This window comes from Lucilia cuprina, chromosome 3 (assembly GCF_022045245.1).
Source record: "Lucilia cuprina isolate Lc7/37 chromosome 3, ASM2204524v1, whole genome shotgun sequence".
Taxonomy (NCBI): Eukaryota; Metazoa; Arthropoda; class Insecta; order Diptera; family Calliphoridae; genus Lucilia; species Lucilia cuprina.
Genome location: NC_060951.1, coordinates 58,773,933 through 58,800,162, shown reverse-complemented (window position 1 = coordinate 58,800,162; position 26,230 = coordinate 58,773,933). Strand labels below are relative to the sequence as shown.

The window sequence follows — 26,230 nt, the reverse complement described above, 5'->3', positions numbered from 1 at the left end:
GATCATTGTTCTTTACAGATTTAGAGTTAATGACAATTTTGTTTGATCTTTTAAATAAGAATCAATTATTGTCCTTTCGGATCTTACCTAGTAAATTATGTCCTATTTCATACGTTACTGGATAATGAGTAATCGTTATCAATTACATTAATTAAATTTGTCTAGATGGCAAGCCTAATAAGAAATTAGTAAGTGATTCTTGAAGAATATTTTGTTTAAAACGCATTTAAGATAACATGAAAAAATATATTTTTTATGAAGCCATAAGTAAGTGAATAGAATAATAAACATGAAAATTATTGAAAATCCGGAAAAGTTGGGTGATTACAATGGCTTCACACCCAATAAGTATGTATAGGCTTGCAGTAATTGTAATTGATTAAATGTGCTTTTCGTTTTTATTACAATTACAAGTATTTGTAATTTGCAAAACTTTACAATTACAAGTAATAGGTTATTGGCCACTTACACATTACCAGTAATTGTAATTGGTTATTCCTCAATTACACATTATAAGTAATAGTAATTGATCATGAAATGAACTTTATAAAAACATTACCTGCCATGCCTGGTACTTACACTTTGCTCCCATATTACATGCCTACTTACCAAGTAAGACCTGGTTCACACTAGGAAACTTTTTTGGTAAACTTTTGATTTTTGTGTGTGAGAGAAAGAGAAGGAAATATCAACCATCTTTTTCTCTCACACACAAAATCAAAAGTTTCTCAACAAAAATTTCCTAGTTTCTCAAGTTTCTCAACAAAAGTTTCCAGGTCTAAGAGAAGATTGTGCTGGGTAGAAACATTTTTTAAAAGTCTTAACTAAATTTTAACGCAAAGATTAAAAGAAACGTTTTGTCTCTCTCTCTATTTATGTTTTTAGTCAATCTCTCGCTCTCCCACGCCACTAACGACTTTCAAAAGACTCCCTAAAAATACACCACAAAACACTAGCCCTTGTCTATTATCCAACATTTGTAAAAAAGAAAAAAAAAACTTTTTTATTTTTTTCATTAATTTTCAACTATTTTCTTAAATTTCATCATAAACTTATTTTTGTAATGTTTTTTTAAATCATTGTAAAAACAAAACTTATACAAAATAATCAAAAATAACTATAAACTCTTTATTGATGGCTAATGATTTGAAATGCCCTTGTTCCTCTAATTTTATTTATTATTATTTTTTTTAAGTAGTCAAAACAGAAATTATGAAATTTTTTCCAAAAATCACTTTTAATGTATATTTTGTAGATTTGTCTCACTTTTGTATCTTTATTATTATATATTGATGTTGTATTTTTTATTTCATTTATTTATATCATCTTCTTTCTCTCTAAACTTTATAAATATTTAATATATTTAAATTCTTCCAAGAAAACCATAATTTAAAGTCATTTTCCTTTTTTAAAAAGCCTTAGAACAATCAAAGTGTATAGAATATAATGTTATGATTTGAAAATGAGCAGGTTTGTTAAATGTTAATATTAAAAGTAAAAATAAAACAATTTATTCAATTTAAGGCAGAATTTTCTTTATGCCTTTTTGTTTCTTTATTATTTGATTAATAAAAAAATCTGGACAGAAAATTAAAGAAATTGTTTAAGATAAACCAAATTAATTGAAGTGGAAACTTCATAAATTTCAATTTATGTTTTTATGCTAATAAAAAAACATCAAATATTCAAGATTTTTATTGTTTTAATGATGATTTCAAAGTGTAGCAAAAATTTAACATATTTTAATTAAAAACTTAAAAATCTCAAACCAATTTTTTATACTTTATCTTAAGGATAAACAAATGAAAAACAGGAAATGTTATCAATAATTTAATGTTTAATGAAAAAATTGTTAGACTAGTTCATATAATTGAAAATAAATCTAAAAAGCATTTTTTAGACTGAATCAATGACCGGTCAAAAAATTATCCATAGAAAAGACTACTCAATACACTAGGCAGTAGATCGATTGCCTGTCGATCCAAAGAACAGTAAATAGACTAGTTTATAAACATGTCAATTGATTAATTAATAGACTAAGAATTATATTGTTCTAAACACTAATCAATAGGTCATCCATGGAATTGTTTACGGACTAACCATTACATAATTTTATAGCCCAGTTAATAGTTTAAGCACAGATTATTTCTTAGACTTCTCAGCAAACTCTCTAAAGGACTAGTTCATAGAATAGTCAATATATTTTGATTAAGACTGTTTAATAGAGTAGTCAATTAACTAGTAAATAGGTTAGTTTGTCGCCTAATTCATAGAAGAGTCTATAGAATGTTCTAAAGACTGGTCCATGAATTATTCTATGGACTGTTCTATAAATTAGTCCATCGATGTTCCTGGCATATAGAACAGTTTAAAGAAGACAGACAGAGAAGACTATAGACTAGTTTGTAGACTAGCCAATGACTTCCACCATGGACTACTCATAGACTAGCCAAAAACAGATTCGTTTATAGACTATCCAATAGACTTTAACAATTATAAAAATCTATTGTGTAGTCAATTGACTTGTCCGTAGATTATGCCATAGAAGAGTTTATATAACAGTTCATAAAATAGACTATAGAACAGTTCATTGAACTTCATAGACTTGTTCATATAATAGTCAATGGCTTTGACAACAATCTAGCCAATAACAAATAGAGTAGTCAATAGACTCTTCAACAGAATTGTCAATATATCTGTATATAGACTGATCATTAGATTGGTCTATAGACTATCCAATAGATAGCAAAAAAAAAAATAACATAGGCTACTCCTTAGATCAGTCTTTAAAGCAGTTAATAGAACAGGCATATACTAGCTAGTTCATAGAATAGTCAATGAATTCAGTTAGCCGCTATATTAATCTAAAGACTAGGTAATAGATAATACATTGTTTAGTACAACGGTTAGTCCATAGACTATTTCGTAAACCAGTCAATAAATAAAATGGTTAATAGATTAGTCTATAATCTCTGGGCTATTTCATACAACAATCCATGGGTTAGTTAGTAGCCATTAAACAAGTCTTTAGAAGTAAGTATATAGTCAATAGATCAACTTCTCCATAGAATAGCATAACTTTGGATACACAGGATTGTTTAAAGAGCATTAAGTCTTCAGTTCTACAGATTATTTAGCATAGAATAGAATTTAAAGAATTTAATTAAAAAAAACATTACAAAACTATATATTTTCAAATCTAAACATTAACCATCCTTCACTATCTATATCAAATTCTTTCTCTATTTTTCCTATTTACTCCATTAAGTAATAAAATTTAAAAATCACCACAAATGCCTGCTAATATTGGCTTATAGCACTATTAAACTAAAACATTTTAATTATTATTATTTTTTTGTTTACAATTTAACCAAAATCACTGGACGTTTATTTCCGTAAAACATTTAGTATAAAGAAATTCTATTTAGAAAAAAAAACGCCCACCCTAATCCAACTCAAATTAAAAAAATAAACTTTATCAACTTCATTAAACTCAATGTTTTAATTTCATTTTATTTTTAAGTTTGTTTTTTATTTGCAAAAAAAAATTGTATAAATATCTATTATTTAAAAAAAAGCTAAAAAACGTATGTCAATATGCTCGAAAAAGAAAAACAAAAAAACAAGAAGAAAAAGAGTAAAACTCAATTTTTCATTACTACTTTTATGGTTGTCGTCGTCATTGTGACTGTTAGCATCTATGTAGACTCAGTATTATTCACAAACTAAAAAAACCAACAAAAAATTTATCTATAACTATATATTCAAACTCGTACTCGTCCACCAACCACTTCAACAAAATAAAAAAATTAAAATAAATAAAAAATATAAGTCGCAAAAAAATATCAAACCTACAATCAATACGTATGCTATTTTCGTTCAAAATAAATATTGGTATTTTTGTCTTTTGATTTCAAATTTCTTTTGTTTGTTACGTTTCTTTACAATTTTTTGGGTTATTTCTTTACATATAAACTAAATATATATATTTTTTTCTTCTTTTGTGTTTTCGTTTTATTTTTTTTATGTTTCTTTTTTTATATATAAATGTATGATAAATTACAAAAAAAATGCAACTAAATCAAAAACAAAAAGAAAAATTTATAGGATGCAATTAAGATTGAAAATTTTGAATTTGCTTGTATTAGATTCTTTACTGATATTTTTCTGTTGTTTGTATATGTTTCATTTCGTTTGTTATTAATTAATATTGGAAATTGTATTTTTTTGTTTATTTATAAAGTTTTTTTTTTTTAACAAAAGAACGAAACAAAAAGAAAACAATTGTTTTTAAATTTATTATTAATCCTTATTTTTTTTAACCAGTTCGAATAAATAAAACAATGTTGTTATAAAGGAAATGATGAATTGTTAAAGATAACATTTATATTTATATAACTAAAACTTGTAATAATATTTTTAAAGAATTTTGAATACGTGGCGTATACGTAATATTTATTTTTGCTGCCACGATTTTAATATTTTACGAAGAGTTGTTAAATTTACAAGATTACTAGAGCTACTAATGGGAGATTCTATAAAGAATTCGTTCGTTTTAAAGTTATACAATTATTTCTCCCTTTTTACCGTATAATGGGTTTTTACGTATACTATGGGTTTTACGTAAACACCTGCATGTAGACCTTATTTGACGTTAATCTTTTTCAACCGCTGTCTGAGCATTTATGGTAACTCACCACCGCTGTATTGTGATTTTCACACATCGATCGAAGTTTACGTACATATGTGTAATTTCTGGTCCAAATATTGCTCAAAAATTTGAGCTTTCTAAATTCTGACTATTGTCCCTAGTATAACTTTCGAGATGAAAAAACATAAATTCCTTTTACAGCCAAGCAGATGGGGTAGCTTCTGTTGAGTGGGCAAAAGCACTTGGAGACGTAACCGGTATACTAAAGTACGAATCCATCAAATAAGCCAAAAACTTTGTTCTAACTCACATAGAACACCCTGTGATAAATCTGGTATAAACATAGTTTTTTCTGAACATGACTGGACCAAGAAGGAAAATGCAATGGTACTACATGTATAAGAAATTAAATCTGTATACTTCTCATCCATCCGTATGAAATCCGTATTACCATCTTGTATCATATACATTTAACACCAAATCCCATAGTTATTCCTCTGTGAAGTATTTGTTGTCAGCACCGAACCTGAAATAGAGATTTAATCATGCATCCGTCTTTTAACCATCATTTACTCTTCCCACCTTTTAAACCTGTATACTTCTCATTCATCCGTATCACATGCATTTAACACCAACTCTCACAGTCATTCCTCTGTGAAGTATTTATTGTCAGCACCAAACCTGAACCTTAAATAGAGATTTCATCATGCATCAGTCTTTTAACCATAATTTACTCTTCCCACGGATTTGGCTTTAAACCAAAGCCCAATACGTGGGTTTCAAATTACCCTGAACCTACTGACCAGCCAGAATAAGTCCTGCAACAACTCTGGTTCGATCCCATCATTTTAAGGAAAATTCGAGGAGTGAATTGACATCCCCAGTTTATAATTTCGACATACGAGAGGTACTGATAGCACCTCTTTATCCCGAGATTGCAATACACCAAGATAGGAGTCTTTTATCAAGGATTATAAAAGACTCTCATAAGTTTTGTGCTGATGTCTGTAACGCACAAAAATATTTGTCCTACACTAATCGACGTTGAATCGTTTGCTAAGGCGATTAAGCCATATCCGCCTGGCTGGTTATCCAAGCAAAGTATGTGCGCAAGCTACCGGTGGCCTCCGTTAAGTTATCGGTTAATGTTCTAGTCTGGTAGACCGGAAGTGGTAGGTTCGATTTTCACCTGAGGCACTGGCTAAGGAGCGCACAACAGGCCCTATAGAGGCCTAGGTGTATTTCTTCGGATTTAATGTATATATGTACATCCTTCTTTCGAACTAACTAACTAAGCTCCCAATCGCAATTTTCAAGATAAATAAACTTAATTAGACACATTTTTTTACCCAATGCCAAAGTCATTTAAAATGGTTAAAATCAGTATATTATTTCAAGACTTGAAAATTGGTAGCATTTTATTAAAATTGTCTTTACTTAAGATATCAGCGTCTGCTAGAAGCTACAGTTGATGCCTCAAAGAATCAAATTTGTGTGTGCTTTTTTTAATACCATTTCCTAAACACAACATTGTTTTATTTTTGCAAAAAAAAAAACTATATAGTCAGGTAAGTTATGACTACTCTCTCATCAATGGCTTTCAATTAGTTTATTATGAATACATTAATATTTTATTTTTTGTAATTATTTTCCACAAAAAAAAAATGTTCAATGAGATGTGGAAAATAGAATCAATGAACTGTTCGACAATATGTACATTGGCTTCTAATAATAACAAAATAAAAAAATTACATCACAAAAAGATTAAAAAAAAAACAAAAGCCAAATATGACATTAAATAAAATAATTTAGACATTTACTTTTATGTGTTTTGTATCAATAAAATTTAACTGACATTAAATGATAGTTATAACATAAAAAGTTTGCTTGAACAAATCAATGAATTTATTAACATTTTTAGCAATAAAAACAAACTACTTAAATTACTTAATGTAAATAGTAGTTTAATATTTAATAATTGATTTGCTCAAAACTTTTTAATAAAGTTATTTTATTAAAAAGTCTTTAAAAAAAGTAGTATTTTTGAAATTTTCAAAATCACTTTTAATTTACAAAAATGCTCTTGTGTCATAAAAAAATATCCTGATAAAGTTTAAAATTGTGGTCTAATTTTTTTAATCACTATCACTGTGTGCGTATATTATGTTAAACACGTTAATTTTTCACACTCATTAGCAAATTTCACATGACGTTAATTTTATTTTTGTTACACAACAAATCAAGTGTATTTAACAAGTTTATTACCACCACAATTACATGACATCAAAGTTAGCTGGTTTACATATACACACACATAATAGGTGTATCCTATTGGAAATCAAATATTGTAATATTAAATTGGCAAATGACAGACTTTAATTTTTTCCTTTCATTAAAGAATACAGGTATTCATATTTTGAATCTTTTTAGACAGTAAAAATGATTAAGCTTTGCCTGACCGTATTTTTGTGGAATAAAGTTTTCCGAAAAACGCTGATAACTTCGGTATTCAAGTCTTAAACAATTCTAATGTCCGTCTGTCTGTTGAAATCATGATAGAGATCGCACGGGAATAGCTAGGCAGTTGAAATTTTGCATAAATATTCTTTATTTATAAGGTTTGTTATAGAAAATAGGCAAAATCAGTGCACGTTTTTACAACCCACCCCCATACAAGTGGTTTCCGGTAAAACAGTTTTACCAGTCATAAACGATAAAATTCCACATAAAGAAGTTTTATGCGAACTTTAATCACTTAACAAAATTTTCGGTTCTTAATTGACTCTATTCCGTACATATGGACGCTTTAAGAAATTTAGTTTTATTTACTTATATCTTATCAGACATTAGAGTACAATGATCAAATGTGACACAAAAATTTGTTTATATAAACCAAAATCTCTCTACAAACTTTTATGAGAACGGCCCATAATTGACTCTGATCCCATAAAATGTCTTCTTCAGAAAATTTCTTTTCTACGCTTATTACTGACAAAAAATGAGAATACAGAGATAAAAGTTATATGACAATAACATCACGTCACGCACATAAATTGATAATATCTTAGGGCCATACTTTTGGATTGATGTCCTCTTTATCATATCATAGGGCTATTATAGCTCTACATACAAATATAAACAATTTAAAAATATGTATATTGTTTCTCTAGATATAGGCATTTAATGTTGCGTGACGTGATGTGACAAAAGTTGACTTTTTGGTGGAAATACCCATTTACGATTGTTATTGATACTATTTTTACTTCAGACAAAATAACCTCCTGCCTTTCACACCAATATTTGTTAACATCAGCAGAATGTTTTACATTAGAACAACTCTAAAAGGTTTCAAATATAAACCTCTTAACATTTTTAAAATTAATATTCAAATTTGATCAATAAAGGGAATTTTCTTGTAACATATCAAGAACGCCTTTCAAAAGTCCTTTATCTGCTATACAATCATATACAAGTACTACCTGAATTTGCATACAAACATCGTGTAAAATTCATAAATAATTAAATAAAACACAAAGTTTTGTTTTGTATGAAATATTTAGAGAAATTATTATGTTTTTTAAGTTTTTAAAATTTTAATTAAAAAAAAGATAAAAAAGTTTATAAACTAATTGAAAGTCTTATAGGAAACAACAACTTTTAATTTTCTCCGTTTTCAACCATAACAAAAAGGTAAGTTAAAAATAAATTTAACTTTAATTAAAAGAGAAAAATTTAATAAAATTAAAGTTTTTATTAAAAATAAAAACAACAAAATCATACCCTAGAAGAAGGCGCGGGGAGTACGTAATTTTAATTAGTAGTATATATTTAGTTGCTAAAATTATAATAAAGAAAACATTTTCTCAAAAAAAAAAAATACATTATTTGTTTGAAAATGTTTACAAATGCTTTATTTAAATACGTTTTAACATTTTAATTCGATTAATTGTAGTTAGCTAAACATTATAAAACATTAAACATCCAACATTAACATTAATTTTAAACAAAATATTTACATTTCTCTATCAACAAAAAATAAAAAAGGAGATACTTTGATTATTGTTCCCCTTGTGAAGGACAATAGTCATGGCATCTCTAGGGTACGTACACCACATTTCTCTATACATCTATGAGATTTTTTTTGTTACATTACAATATCATTCTTGCATTGCGTGTAGATATTTACATTTAACTGCAACTCAGCAGAAATTTTGTATAATTTTATTAAAGAAAATCATCATAATATCTCTGCTGAGCTCAAAGAAAAATCATTTTACATTTATTTCACACATTTCTCTATCTCTGTCATATACACTGTCTTTTTTGAGTTATGGTGGTGCTTTCTACTGAGATTAAATATATTAAAAAAAAATATTAAAACAAATGAATTTCATAAATTCATGTTGTATAAATGATAAAAGAAGAAAAACAAAAAAATATGAAATTTTACTAACAAATCATACCAAATACACATACAAAAACATTTAAATCTATTTGCATTTGTGTGTTTTGTTTGTGTATTATTGTATGTGCATATATTTCTTTTTAATTTGCTATTAAATCTACTAATAATAATAATAATAATGATAATAAAAAAAAATTGAAAATAATATATACTAACAAAATATTTAAAATAAATAATAATAATTTATATTAATATTTATATAAATAAAACTGTATGTATGTAAATTATTAAACAATAAACTAATCATAATACTTTTAACTAACACGAATACTAACAAAACAAAATTTATAAATACATACATAAATACATTAACAATAAACAAAACCACTGAAAAGGAATAAAGAAAATTCATACATACATACATATATTTTATACATTTTCCAACACATAAATTATAATTAATATATTTGTATTTGAAACCCATGAAAGAATTACAAAGAAATAAACCAAAAATTTTTTTGAGTTTTTTTTTTCTTTTTTTTTTTGGAGAATATTGGTTTTAGCTTAAAGTTTAATTGTAATTTAATTAATTTCCAGCTGCCAATTATTGCTGTATATCAAGTTTTTAAGACATTTATATAGATTTGTTTAAAATTTTCTAAAGGTCAAGAATCTTACCTCAAAAGTTCTCCTTTACATCTGGCAATTGATATATCGTGTCATAAAATGTTAACAAAAAATTTAAGTTTTGTCGTTATTCATTTAAAAACGTTGTATCTTGCTCGAGATGGCTTCACATAATGCATGATTTTCGCATTTATTTTGCCAACAAATGTACATTCGATTCATAGTTTTGTACCACTTTAGTGGAATGGTTTTTTGCTGATATCTGTAACGCACTATTATAACCACATTAAAGTATACAAATCAGCTTAGAAGAATTTTCTGAGTCGATTAAGCCATGTCCGTCCATCCGAAAGTCCGTCTTTCCGTCCGGCTGTCCATGTAAAGTTTGTGAGTAAGGTACAGTTTGCAATTTTCAAGATAAATGAATGAAATTTGTCACACACACTTTTTGACTAAAGGATGTAGTCTATTAAGAATGATTAAAATTAGTTCTCCTAGCCCCCAAACAACAAAACCTGCGTAAAAGGTCTTTGGAGCTCATATTTTTGTAGCTCAATTAAGTTTTGTAGCTTTGATGATCTTGTTAAATTTGACTCTACCTCCCAGTACCAATAAATATTATAAAAATATAAATATATGCAATCAATTCTATCGGGATTTAAAAATTAATTTTTTGTTCATAAATTGTTCAATATATATCAGAAACAATATATATCAAGAAAAATGCTTTTTTTATATTCATAACTAGTTTCCCAAGAAAATAATTTTCAAATTGTTTAAAAATTGCTGAGGTATCATCCGCTAAAATTAACGGATGAACAGACATCATTAAGTAGAATCAGAAAGATAACAAGTATTTTCGTTTGATGATGTTTGTAACGCACAATAATATCGATCAGCTCAGAATCATTTTCTGAGTCGATTAAGCTATGTTCGTCCGTCTGTTCGTCTGTCCATCCGTCCGTACATAATCAAACTACAGGTCGCAATTTTAAAGATAATTCAATAAAACTTGGTACATGATCTTTTAGGGTACCGTAAACGAAACCTGTTGAAAATGGTTAACATCGGTCCATTATTTCACCTAACCCTCTTACAATTGTAATGAAATTGTCATTGAAATTTTACAAATTACAATTAATTTAAAAACTGTATTTGCATATTACAATTACTTGTAAATATATTTGAAGAACATTTATATTAAACAAAAGAATTTCTTGAGATCCCTTTTATGGGATCCAAATTCAACCCATTTCGATAGAAAAAATGTTTTATGTAATACAAATGAAAAAATGAAATCAACTCATAAATAGTTTAATTTACTTTTGTTCAGAAAGAAAAAAATCACTTTCAAATGATTTTTGATGAATTAACGTATTTGTTGTAAATTATTTCAAAACTATTTCAATCAACTTTTAACTACAGTTAAACTAAAAACTAAACCAAAACTCCAAAAAAATATGTATACATTTTAATTTATTTCACATAACTGTATAGTTATCATCATTAATTCTTAAAATATTGCCTTTTTTATTTAAATTACATATTTTTCGTTATTATTTTTATATTAATAAATATTATATTGCAAAACTATTATCATTTTTTCTTTTGTAATAAAAAGAAAAAAACAACAAAAACAACTTCTAATAATCAATCACATATTTTTTATTGTTATTATTCCAAATTTGTTTATTCCTCCATACCACACAATCGATAAAAAATATCTCTAAAATTTACTAAAAAAAACAAAATTTGTCTAAAACATCTTCAACATCATGGTCGCATATGAAAAAAAAAAAACAAATAAATTCAAATTATCAACAACTACAAATAAAATAAATAAATAATAATTAAAACAAATTATCAATTGTCATCATTGACCAAAATCAATAATAATAAATCAAAATTAAAAAAAATAAACTTAAACTAAACCACCTTAACGACAAAAACGAAAAAAAATACGCAAAACCAAACCAAAAAATTTTATATATATATTTACCAAAATCATAATCATTGAAAATCGATAACAAATCACAATCAAACAAACTATTTAAAACAAACAAAAAACCTCAAAAACAAATTACTTAAATTAAACCAAACAATAAACCCGTTAATAAATAATAATTCAAAAACCTAATAATCATATGAATACTGGACGAATCATTGATAAACCAGGCGCAAGACCACCACCCTCAAATACGATCCTCCCTATACAAAAAAGCCAATGGCGAAGGCTTATGGAGCTGCAGTCACTGCCGCAAATCATCATTCTGTGGAAGAGGTTTCACCAGATGGTTCCAATAAATTAGTTTATGCCAATCAACCAGGTTTCAGGTAATAACTATTTACATAAAAATATATCGACTGCTTTAATAATGAAGTCAATAAAAATACTTTTAAATTGAAAACCATTTTCGTTTTTTTCTCTTTTTACTTCTAGTCGCGATAAAAGTATTCACAGTCGCCGTTATACTGGCAGTGATGATGATCAAACGCATTCAGGTAATTTGCTTTTACAAGCTACAAACATGTACTTATTTATCAATTTTAAACAAGCAAATCGTACGAGTTTTTTACTCATTGTTATCGTAACGTACATTTGTCTAAATATTTAGCTGAATTTCTTAATATAAACATTTTAGAAAAATTAAAACAAACAAACAACATTTATATATTAATGTTTTTCTCTCTATTAACATCAACTAAATACTTCTATTTAATACTATTCTTACTACCAACACTTAATACTACTATAACTACTAATATTTAACATAGTTAAACTTTGTTGGCGTTCAATGTTTTTTTTTTTTATAATTTTTTTATTTTTTATATTTCCAGAATATAATTTAGTTTTGTTACTTTTATTTATATGTATTATTTATTAGGCCCCAAGCAATAATATTATTTCTTTTGTTTTTAGTTAAATATTTTTTTATTTTTATTAAAAAAAATAATATTTTATTAAAGTCTTGAATTAAATGTGTATATTTGTAGATTTAGTTGTGAACAAATTTTTCTTTTAACTAAACTTTTCTAAATGGTTAGATTAGTTTTTTATTTAACTAATAAGTAATGAAATAATAAGTTCATAAATGTTAACAAAAAGACTTTATATAAATTTACTAAATTTTTTTTTTTAAATATAAACAAAAAACAAACATAACATCTAAGGCTAGACTATAGAATAGACCATAGACTTAACTATAGACTATACTAGAATGGACTAGGCTATAGAGTAAACAATAGGGTAGACTATAGATTACATTATAGGCTAGACTATAGCATAGACTTTAGACTAGACTTTAGACTAGACTATAGACTAGACTATAGACTAGACTATAGACTACATTATAGACTAGACTACTAGCATAGACTTTAGACAAGACTTTAGACTAGACTATAGACTAGGCTATAGACTAGACAATCGACTAGACTATAGACTAGACTATAGACTAGACTATAGACTAGACTATAGACTAGACTATAGACTAACTATAGACTAGACTATAGACTAGAATATAGACTAGACTATAGACTAGACTATAGACTAGACTATAGACTAGACTATAGACTAGACTATAGACTAGACAATAGACTAGACTATAGACTAGACTATAGACTAGACTATAGACTAGACTATAGACTAGACTATAGACTAGACTATAGACTAGACTATAGACTAGACTATAGACTAGACTATAGACTAGACTATAGACTAGACTATAGACTAGACTATAGACTAGACTATAGACTAGACTATAGACTAGACTATAGACTAGACTATAGACTAGACTATAGACTAGACTATAGACTAGACTATAGACTAGACTATAGACTAGACTATAGACTAGACTATAGACTAGACTATAGACTAGACTATAGACTAGACTATAGACTAGACTATAGACTAGACTATAGACTAGACTATAGACTAGACTATAGACTAGACTATAGACTAGACTATAGACTAGACTATAGACTAGACTATAGACTAGACTATAGACTAGACTATAGACTAGACTATAGACTAGACTATAGACTAGACTATAGACTAGACTATAGACTAGACTATAGACTAAACTATAGACTAGACTATAGACTAGACTATAGACTAGACTATAGACTAGACTATAGACTAGACTATAGACTATAGACTAGACTATAGACTAGACTATAGACTAGACTATAGACTAGACTATAGACTAGACTATAGACTAGACTATAGACTAGACTATAGACTAGACTATAGACTAGACTATAGACTAGACTATAGACTAGACTATAGACTAGACTATAGACTAGACTATAGACTAGACTATAGACTAGAGACTAGACTAGACTATAGACTAGACTATAGACTAGACTATAGACTAGACTATAGACTAGACTATAGACTAGACTATAGACTAGACTATAGACTAGACTATAGACTAGACTATAGACTAGACTATAGACTAGACTATAGACTAGACTATAGACTAGACTATAGACTAGACTATAGACTAGACTATAGACTAGACTATAGACTAGACTATAGACTAGACTATAGACTAGACTATAGACTAGACTATAGACTAGACTATAGACTAGACTATAGACTAGACTATAGACTAGACTATAGACTAGACTATAGACTAGACTATAGACTAGACTATAGACTAGACTATAGACTAGACTATAGACTAGACTATAGACTAGACTATAGACTAGACTATAGACTAGACTATAGACTAGACTATAGACTAGACTATAGACTAGACTATAGACTAGACTATAGACTAGACTATAGACTAGACTATAGACTAGACTATAGACTAGACTATAGACTAGACTATAGACTAGACTATAGACTAGACTATAGACTAGACTATAGACTAGACTATAGACTAGACTATAGACTAGACTATAGACTAGACTATAGACTAGACTATAGACTAGACTATAGACTAGACTATAGACTATAGACTAGACTATAGACTATAGACTAGACTATAGACTAGACTATAGACTAGACTATAGACTATAGACTAGACTATAGACTAGACTATAGACTAGACTATAGACTATAGACTAGACTATAGACTAGACTATAGACTAGACTATAGACTATACTATAGACTAGACTATAGACTAGACTATAGACTAGACTATAGACTAGACTATAGACTAGACTATAGACTAGACTATAGACTAGACTATAGACTAGACTATAGACTAGACTATAGACTAGACTATAGACTAGACTATAGACTAGACTATAGACTAGACTATAGACTAGACTATAGACTAGACTATAGACTAGACTATAGACTAGACTATAGACTAGACTATAGACTAGACTATAGACTAGACTATAGACAAGACTATAGACTAGTCTATAGACTAGACTATAGACTAGACTATAGACTAGACTATAGACTAGACTATAGACTAGACTATAGACTAGACTATATACTAGACTATAGACTAGACTATAGACTAGACTATATACTAGACTATAGACTAGACTATAGACTAGACCATAGACTAGACTATAGACTAGACTATAGACTAGACTATAGACTAGACTATAGACTAGACTATAGACTAGACTATAGACTAGACTTTAGACTAGACTTTAGACTAGACTTTAGACTAGACTTTAGACTAGACTTTAGACTAGACTTTAGACTAGACTTTAGACTAGACTTTAGACTAGACTTTAGACTAGACTTTAGACTAGACTTTAGATACTACACTTTAGAGTAGACTTTATACTAGACTTTAGACTAGACCTAATATTATGCTTTAGACTAGATCTTAACCTAGCTTAGGCTATAAACTACAGAATCGTTTGGAGAAATGTCCAAACGATTGGTCCGTGAACAATAAACTAGTTCACGGACCAATATAAATGTGTATGTACCACTCCATTCAGTAGACTAGTACTTTTACAAGCCCTTGACGAAGTCTATGTATGTAAACCAATATTTTTGCAGCTGTCGAAGAAAAACTTTTTTTTCATCAGGCGAAATCTAGGTAAATATTTATTTTATAACTGTCATCAACACATTTATGAACTTATTAGTAAAAATATGCAAAAATATAATAAATATTTAGAATTTTTTTAATGTGTTACATAATTATTTATGATATGTGTTGTAAATGTTAATTGTTACATAAAAGGAATGAACTAGAATTGTGTTTTAGTAAATAAACAATTATGGCGAAACTATAACATTTATTACAGAAGTTAAAAATAAAGGATGTTTTCATGCAAAATAAACTATAACTAATAATATTTCCTTTTCAACCAAAAACATCAAAATTATTGAGAATATAAAAATGATCAGCATCAGCAGCCATTGTTTTCAAGCAAAAAAGTAAAATATATCGCATAATTTTTAATATTACTTTCGACAAGAAATTTGTATTTAAGAACGTCTAAAAGTATGCTATCAAAAATTATTTTTGAAACAAATAATTAGCAGATAAAGGATGCAACTTTTAAAGTGGTTTCCATTTCTATTTATAAACTTTATAGAATTTTCAAAATTTTAAAAGAAGATTTTATCTATCATTTCAAAAAGCATTTCACTTTTACTTAATTAATTTGATCAACATTTAAAAAACACAGAAATTGAACAAGCATATTAAATTTATATAAAATAATAGCTAAGATATTTATAATTAAATTGAGGTAAATTTTAAGTCTCCTTTGTATGGAATTGGTTTTGTGAACGAAAAAAATTTATTATTTTAGCACCATTTTACATAAATATTTGCACTTTGATATAGAAACGTTATTTTTACATGTTTTTAATCACTTTAATTGCTCCGTCTTTATGTTCACTTCTTCATATATTTGAACGTCAACAAAGTAAACAACTCAAAAATTAAAACTGATTGTTAATTTAACACTAATAATGCAAAAAAATAACAATAATAAGAATACAACAAATTCACTTAAACAGAAAAAAATAAAATCAAACTGAAAAAAAAGATAGAAAAAATACATTGAAAACATTTCCCCTCTCCCACTCTCCTTCACAGAAAAAGGTATTTTAAAGAAACACGGTTACGGTCTTGTACATGGTGTACATGATGATGGTCAATCCGATAATTTAGAATTAATCACACAAGACGGTACTTTGGCATCGTCGAGCGGTGCTGCAGTATCGGAAGTCGAACGCACTTTAAAATCCCTCAACGGTTATCACGAAGATATTTTGGAGGCTCTACGCAATGCGGCCTCACATCGCGGCACTGGCACTGGCAACACACCCGTTGGCAGTGGCAGTCTCAGTGAGGAAATGTTACGCAAAACCCTACAGGAATGCGCTTCAGCTCAGCTAGGCTATGCAACAGAACCCTACAAACGTTCGAGTGGTTCGAAAACTAGTTCTCGAGAGAATATATGCGATCAGGGGCCACCACATGCCCTGCTGGTCGAAACATCCAGTATGGGTGGTCCTCACGGTGGACCCATTATGCACCATCACCGCTCACAGCATCAGTTGCATCAGCCACTGATGCAACAGCAGCAGCCACCCGATGAGGAGGATGCTCCCGCTACCGGGCCCTTACGCATACGTAATCTTGAGGATCTTATCAGACAACTCGAACATCATTCGTCGAGACACATGAGTCCCAGTGGCTCAGAGGACATACGAATTTCTGAAACAGAAGGCGATCGTCATTATAGATTAGATAGTTCTGCTGCTTGTAGTGAATCCTCGCAAGGGTTAGTAAAATAAAAAAAATAAAATCTAAAAAAATACGTATAATGAGTATAATTGTGCTTGCTGCATCATAATTTACTTAAATATTGTGTTGGGGCTGTATAGTAGGTGTCTATTTTTTTGGCATAGAAACTAATAATACTAAAAAATAATACACAAAACTTAATAAGAACGCTTTCAAATGTTATTAATAATAATAATTAAATGGTATTAAACTAGGAATTGATTGAATTCATGGATTGAGTTTTAAGAAACTAAACAATTAGAAATTATACATTTATTTTTAAAAAGTTGTGCAACCCGCTTTTGAACAAAACATACAAAAAAAATTAAAACATTTAAAAATTTACCAAAAAAAAAATATTAAAACGCTAAAATATCCCTCTTAACATTGATAGAATTCAGAATCCATACATATTTAAAACAACAACAATTGAATATGAACAAATTTTTTGAAAATTTTTTACAGACTATCATTATGGCGTGGAATATCTAGTGTGATGAAGGTAACCCCATCCTAATAAAAGTAAAAAAAAACACAAAAAACTATTAAAATTAAAATATTTATATGAAATGGAAAAATATGTAGAAAAACGGGTAATATTTAAAATAATCTTGATATTTTTATAAATTAAAACATTTTTGAATGATTTTTCGAATAATTTTTAGAATTGAAAAATTTAACTTTTATTTTCAGATCGGTTTTTTATGTGAAAAAAATATTATATTAAAAACACTAATTAATGAAATGTATGTTTTGATCAAAATTTTTAACAGATTAAAAATTAAAGAATCAAAAATTAAATTTTGGAAAATCATTCAATCTCTGGACTTTATAAAAATATTTTAAAAAATATATATTTGGCTACAGGTTGAATTTGTTTAAAGAAAAGTATAAAGAAAGTCTTTGTTTTAAATAACTTAAAAAAGTTAAATAATCCCGATAGTCATATATCCTTTTTAACAGGTTAAAAGCTTTTAAAATGTCAACAGTAACAGTTTAATTGTAAACTCACATATTTAATGATAGAGCTGCAAATGATCTCATCAATACCCTGAATCAAATTTTTAAATAATTCACTTAGAGATTATTGAAAGCTCTTAAAATATTTTTTGGTATATTCCTAGCTATTTAAAAACTTTTTAAAACGAAAACTTAATCCTTAAAACCTAACCAACTTACACCATAATCTTTATACAAATTGATTTTTTTTATAAATTTTTGTAAACAAAAATTAAAACATTTTCAACCCTACGCCAAATAAAATGACCTTTAGTAACCCGTTTTATATAAAAATTAATGGGACATTTTAGTTACTTAAAACAATTACCTATGGCACCAACATTTAACTAAACGCTAAGCTATTTAGTTTAATCAATATTAATAAATAATTGGCTCCAAAAAATAGGCACCTAAACTAAAAGAATAAATTGCTCCAAAACTTTGTTTTCTTTTTCAAACTATCCTTCCTACATAAACCCTTTTAGCAAATTGAATCTAATAACATTGTATTTTCTTTTTTATTTTATTTTCTACACTTTTCCTTACAATACAAAAAAAAAAACATTTTTGTAATACTAGATCAAATCAACAATTAGCACAATCGCAAAAAACTGCAACAATACATCCGTCTTATAGCAGTCGTTGTCGACCGCGTGCCGATGAAGAGTCACGTTTCTCCTATGGAAGGTACAGACATCCCACTACAACCAGTAGACACCCATCACATCAATCACATTCACCTCATGCTTTTGGCCATCATGCACATCATTCGCATGCTCATGGTCATGCAACACACGGTCCACACTCATCGCATCATTCATCGCATACACATTTGCATCAGGACGACGATGGCATCTATGAGAGTGCCGATCATCATGATCGACAAATGGTAGATACGCGTCTTGACCCACGGGAAGTTCCCGATAGTGAGAGGTATGTATACCCAATGAATTCACTTTAGTTAGAGTGTTTGTGTAAAGTACAAACTGAAAAATAAGAATAGTTTCCCTTGTAGTTGTTGTAATCATTTTGGTGAAACATTTTTAAGTTTATAATTTTTCGTCATAAGTGTAGTCTTTCACTGACCCCCCCTGATACCCCCTCTTTAATGTAGTTAAATTATTAATGAAGTTTACAACTTCATTTTCGTTGTTTTTCTTATTTATTTTTCTAAAACATCTTTCGCCTATCCCAATCCGATTTAAGTTTAATTAAACTTTAAGTTGCCTTATACGTATGTTATGTGTAATACAATTTTACCAATAATTTCGTAAAACTCTTTTTTTACGTTTATTTTCATATGAAAAAAACAAATTAACAAAACTCATGTACATAAATGTAACAAATCAACCCATCATCTCATTCTTACATTCAACATCATGAACATTTTGTGGCATGTACAACTCAAATATGATCGTGACAAAAAAATGTAAACATATTCAACTGCGCTTTGCATGTGGCGCATACTCAACACAACATCATTGCATCAAATCTCATTAATTTTATTCGTTCGTTTGTTCTTCGATTGATCGCTCTTCTTCGTTTTGTTTGTGTTATTCGTTTCGTTACCTTTGTTCGTTCGTTTTTGTTTTTGCAACACCCACTCATTATGACTGCTGCGGTGCTGTTTTATGTTTGATTTCTATTTAAAATTCCTTGGTGTTTTTCTCTCAACTGAATCCTTTTGGTTTTGGTATTGTTGTTAATTTTTTTCCATTCATCTTTTCCTTTAATTTCGGTTTTCGTTTTCTTTGGTGTGTAAACAAACATATTTTGATTTCGACATACGTATGTTTCGATTTTGTGTTTCTGTTATTCCGTGTACCGTTGTTCCTGTTATGATTATTATTTTCTAGTGATGACTTTATTCAAGCTCAACAACAGTTAGCCCGATGGGCGAGTGAGGATGTGGTATCCGTCGTGGTAATGGAACAACCGCTCCCCGGTACAACATCGGATTCCCAACAATCCAGCGGCGGGGGCGGACACACGTCGGGAGCGGCATCAACGAATACCGTTATCCACCACCAGCATCCGCACCAGCACCACGGCGATCATCCATCCTCGGCACAAGTCACATCAACTTCAACGGTGTCGGCGGCAGCGGCGGCGGGTACAATCAATGCTCATATGAATATGGGGGCCGTTCCAAATGGCATCGGTGTAAATCAGAGGGACTATTACCCCTCACCTCCCTCCACGGAGACGGAAAGCAGTGGAAGTGTTATCCAGCCGCTCAACCGACGTTACACTATTCAGGGCGATACAAGTCAACAGCAGCTGCAATTGCATCAGCTACACCAACATCAGCATCAATCCCATCAACAGCAGCAACAACAACACCAAATGCAGCAACAGCAGCAGCTTCAAATGCAAGGCGACACCACCACCAGCAGCAGCAACAACAGTCAATCCGGTCAAATCATGGAGAATGGACGTTATCCGGAATATAAGCACTGATAGTATAATATTAACTCCATCCCTACGAACACTACCATTAATAGCATGATCACTACCAACTACATCACTACCACCAGCACAACTTCTACTACCACTACCAACACCACTCCAGTAATGACTTTGAACAACAGCTATAGCAACAACATCACTGCTATGCCACCAACGACAAGCCTTTCGCAGCAACATTCACCCCACTGCTACGCACATCAGCTACAAGCGTATCATTGAGTTGAAACAATCTAATAACAAAATGTGACCAATTTCATACACTCTCAATAAAAAGTAACATTTCAATAGGTTACACTGCGACAAAAAATATATTTCAAACATGTCTTAGACACAGCGAAACCAACATTTGTTCTAATACCACTTTTGTGAGTAGATTTAAACAAGTTGTTTTCTCACTGTGTTTTTATAGATCTGCCCGATTTAGCGGTGATGTTTTGGAAACTCTCTACTGCTCTCGCGCTCTCCCTCTATATATCTCTCCATCACACTAACTGTCCTAACTTAATCCCTCTCACATCACTGAATCATTATAATTTTGTATTAAAATAAAAAAAATTCACAAAATCAGAGATTCTTTTTTATATTCTAAAACTAAATTAAATTAGTTATGCATATTAAGATAACAAAAACAAAAGAAACCCCATAAAAATAATTAATTAAGTCAACAGAAAAAATTAAAAAAAAAAAAACAAAAAATATATTGTGATTTTATACAAAGTAGTCGATATTTTAGTTTTAAATAAAACCAAAAAAATAATTAGAACAAATTTAACGAATTGATAACTGGCAAAAACCAAACACAATATTATGAATTTTTGATAAAAACATAAATAATTAAAATTAAAAAAAAAGAAACACACAAACACATTAAAAAATCTAAAAATCCACACCCACAATTACTTTAGGTTAGTCAATAAATAATTAAATTCCAAAGAAAGAAAACCCAAAAAAAAAATAATAGAATTTAAATAAATTTTAGTAAATATTGTAAATATTAGTTACAAAAATAAAACAAAAACAAACATTAATGAATTTGTATATATTTAGAAAAACTAAATAGTTTTTATGAATTGATATTGAAACAAATTGATTAGAAGTAAAAATCAATGCCTGCATATTTAGTTTAAAATTAATTCTTAAGATCATCGGACTAAATTCCATATTACTAATATTGACTTTATTTATAAGAAAAAACAATTCTATGATGTAAAACAACTGAATTTATTTTCTATAGGAAGACTTATACATAATTGAGAAAATTTAAATACAATAAATTTTTAGATAACAGCAATTTATTAAATTCCATGAACTAAATTGATTTAATAAATATTGGATTCAAATTCGGTCATCTGCAATAATATGTCATATGTCTCCTTATATTCCAATGAATCTTTTAACATTTTATTAAACAAATATTGATCTAGATTTAAAATTTTTAAAGTTAATTCTTCCAATTGTTTTAATAATAATTAATCCATACATAATTTATATAAGAGATGATTGATATATTTCTAAATAGTTTTAAATGAAATATTTTATAAAGAACTAGTTCTAGTTCAGTACTCGTTCAATTCTAGTTCAGTTCTAGTTCAGTTCTAGTTCAGTTCTAGTTCAGTTCTAGTTCAGTTCTAGTTCAGTTCTAGTTCAGTTCTAGTTCAGTTCTAGTTCAGTTCTAGTTCAGTTCTAGTTCAGTTCTAGTTCAGTTCTAGTTCAGTTCTAGTTCAGTTCTAGTTCAGTTCTAGTTCAGTTCTAGTTCAGTTCTAGTTCAGTTCTAGTTCAGTTCTAGTTCAGTTCTAGTTCAGTTCTACTTCAGTAAAGAAAAATAGCTTCTCTTAATTGTGTTTCTAATTAGTCGTAGTAATTGGGGCGTTAAACGAAACATGATTTAAATTATTTATGTTGACTTTACGACTAGATCAAAATAAATTCCCTAAGTTTTTAAAAATTGTTAACTTAATTTTTTTATATAAAGTCATGTACTTAATAAACGATAATTAGTTTTCCGCAAACTTGTGCATCATATTGGGGCGTTAAACGAAACATGATTTAAATTATTTATGTTGACTTTACGACTAGATCAAAATAAATTCCCTAAGTTTTTAAAAATTTTTAACTTAATTTTTTTATATAAAGTCATGTACTTAATAAACGATAATTAGTTTTCCGCAAACTTGTGCATATAACTGAATAATTATAGTTTAATAATAATTTTAAAAAATCAAATATTTATGTGTAAATATGTACAAAAATATTTAGTTCTCTCCACTACCATAGATAGACACTTAACTAAATTAATATAAAAATAAATAAATAAATGATTTAGTTGTAATATTACTTTTTTTAAAAAGAAAGACTGTAAATATGTTAAAATATAAACCAAAAGAAAACTTAAAACTAAACTTGACTTCCATTATAAGGAGGTGCAAATACAACCAAAATAGAAAAATTAAAAATAAAAAAATTACAATAGAAAAGATTTTTCGAAAATAAAACAGGTCCTCAGAATGTAAATACAAATCAAAAAAAAAAAATAGGCATAAAAATTATTCAATCCAATGGATGAGTAGGCCTCTGAAACTACAAAAGATAATTAAATTAATTGAGATAATTGAAGTAAAATGATAAACAAAATTAATAAAGTGAACTTTTTAAGTCAACAATAATAAAACAGGTATTTAATAGTTAATAAAAAAATAACAAGAAGCACTTAGAACAACAACAAAAAATTAATATGAAATCAGAAAAATATTGTAAAAAGAACAAAACACAAATTTTATACAAAAATTAAATTAATAACCACATAAACACACATACAAAAAATACTCTTATTACAAGAGTTATTTTCTGTTAAAATTAATGAACAAAAATAAAATTTAAAATAATAAAAATAATAATAAAAAATATTTGTATTAATTTAAATATTGTAGATAAGTTAAAATAAATAAAACAAAGAAAGAAAAAACAACAAATCATAAAAAAACGTAAACAATATTAAAAAAAGAATGTCAATTTATAAAAAAAAATAATGAAAATAAAAATAATTAACAGCACACCAATAATATAAACTATTGATGATTAACAATAATACACTATTACTATTACTCAGACATATACACAAATGTATTTTACATTCATACATACGTATTAATACAAATAAACGTACTGATACCCAGCAATCTAAGGTGTTCTTTTTCAAGGATTTGAATATAGATATTAAGGATTAACCCTGTTTTCAGATTAAGATTTCGGGTATAAGTACCCAGCAAAAATAAAGTAATGACTTTTACTTTCTTTTCATCGTAATAAGTACTTATATTACTCCTTCTTTGTAAGCGAGCGTGGTAAGTTCTTGTCTCCAACAAAATTCTCAGCATTCAGCGCGCAACTGTTTAAGCATTTCCATGTAAGTTTATCCTGGGTAGTTGTTCTAGCTAATTTCTAGTCAACTGATCGTAATTGTGATGACTACTTCCTAAAGAACACTATAAAAGCACTTGTTAATATACTTTACTTTACTTTAGGGACACTAAAGATATCATTAACCCCAAGAGAGCTTACTAAGTGGAAAAATGATCTTCTTTCTGAACAACACAACTTTGTAACCAATTTTGAGAACTAAGTATATAGAAAGTATAGAAATGAAGGCTTAAAGTACTTCGTTTTTAGAAAAATTGGGATTATACATAAAAATGTTTAAATTGCTGGGTATGTTTATGTATTGACAAAGTGACGGACAGGCAGACAAAAATATAAACGGACGAACACACAAATATGTCATCTATCACAGAACATAAATGTTGAAATAATAAAAAAATAAAATATACAACAAAAATCACTGAATAGCGCAACATTAAACACTTTAATGTAAATTATTGAAAAAAACGACAACCACAACAGAATAAAACAGAACAAAAATACTCAATAGATCAAAAAAAGTGTATTTAAAGTAAATGCATGAAAAATTTAAAATAATTTCATAACACAAGTAAAAAATAAATAAAAAAATCGAATTGCAAACATAAACTAATACAACAAAACACATAGAAACAATAACAAAATAACTTAAATCATACCACACAACAATAGAAAAAGAAAAAAACAAATCATTGTTAACATTAAATAATTAATAAAACAAATAAAAATGCAAACTAAAAAAAATAAAACCATAAAAAATAAACAAAAAATATAAATTTTTAACAGAAAAACCAAACATTTATAAAAACAAATAAACATGCAGGAGGTAACAAACAACAAATGAATTTACTACAAATACATTTATTGAATAATTAATATTAACGTTAAAAAGCAAAAAACAAATAAATATAAATAATTAATTAAATTAAATTTGAATAGTAAATTTTTGCAATACCAACAATAATAATAATAAATAAACAATTGAAATAAAATAACAAAAAACTTTAAACATAAATAATATTAAAAATAACAAACAGGACAAAATATTATGATGCATATTAATTGTTTAAAAACATAAAATATACAGGCCATGCATATATGTTTTTATTTTTATTTAAAAAAAAAAAGTTTTCTATAAACCACAAAATTACATAATTATTAATCACTGATCTAAAATTATTAACGTTTTATTTCTTAGATAATATTACCTCAACGGATTTGTTAAACACTTTAGAGTGCACACATAGGAGTGCACATGGAAATATATTCCCTTCGTAATATGTACACTCAAGTTTCATACCCCAGTTCTGCCCTAGTTCAGTTCTGTTCTAGTTCAGATCTAGTTTAGTTTTAGTTCAGTTCTAATTCAGTTCTAGTTCAGTTTTAGTTCAGTTCTAGTTCAGTTCTAGTTCAGTTCTAATTCAGTTCTAGTTCAGTTCTAGTTCAGTTCTAGTTCAGTTCTAGTTCAGTTCTAGTTCAGTTCTAGTTCAGTTCTAGTTCAGTTCTAGTTCAGTTCTAGTTCAGTTCTAGTTCAGTTCTAGTTCAGTTCTAGTTCAGTTCCAGTTCAGTTCTAGTTCAGTTCTAGTTCAGTTCTAGTTCAGTTCTAGTTCAGTATTAGTTCAGTTCGAGTTCGGTATTTAAAATATAAGCTAAATGTAGAAATATTTTTGTAAGGTTGCATTAGGTTTCATAGTTTTGTATTACTTCATGAAAATGTAGACTTCTTTTTATAAGATTTTTAATATTATGTGTCGGCCAATTCATATTTATTACTAGATATTTAACATTTATGTTTTGTATCATCATTTCGAAACGTTGCTGATTAGTTACATATGTATGTCCAAATGTCTTCTTCTGTTACTAATAATTGAAAATTTACCTCTTCACTTAAGAAGTATTGATACTTATTTCTTACATCATTTTTTATACGCCCTGAAGTG

General features: G+C 28.0%; 1 protein-coding gene across 14 annotated transcripts in view; it reads left to right on the top strand.

Moving 5' to 3' along the window:
* The window catches only part of LOC111677536 (disintegrin and metalloproteinase domain-containing protein 23), a 325,168-nt gene that overhangs the window by 292,616 nt on the left and 6,322 nt on the right, over window positions 1–26,230 (top strand). For 10 of the 14 annotated variants that reach the window (XM_046946668.1, XM_046946667.1, XM_023438676.2 and 7 more), the window contains 5 exons: window positions 11,859–12,017; window positions 12,124–12,185; window positions 16,716–17,406; window positions 18,987–19,340; window positions 20,264–20,867. In XM_046946668.1, coding sequence (XP_046802624.1) covers window positions 11,859–12,017; window positions 12,124–12,185; window positions 16,716–17,406; window positions 18,987–19,340; window positions 20,264–20,867 — 1,870 coding nt within the window. Of the gene's footprint in view, window positions 1–11,858; window positions 12,018–12,123; window positions 12,186–16,715; window positions 17,407–18,986; window positions 19,341–20,263; window positions 20,868–26,230 lie in introns of those variants that run through there. The other 4 variants (XM_046946672.1, XM_046946669.1, XM_046946670.1 and 1 more) reach the window with 3 other exon arrangements.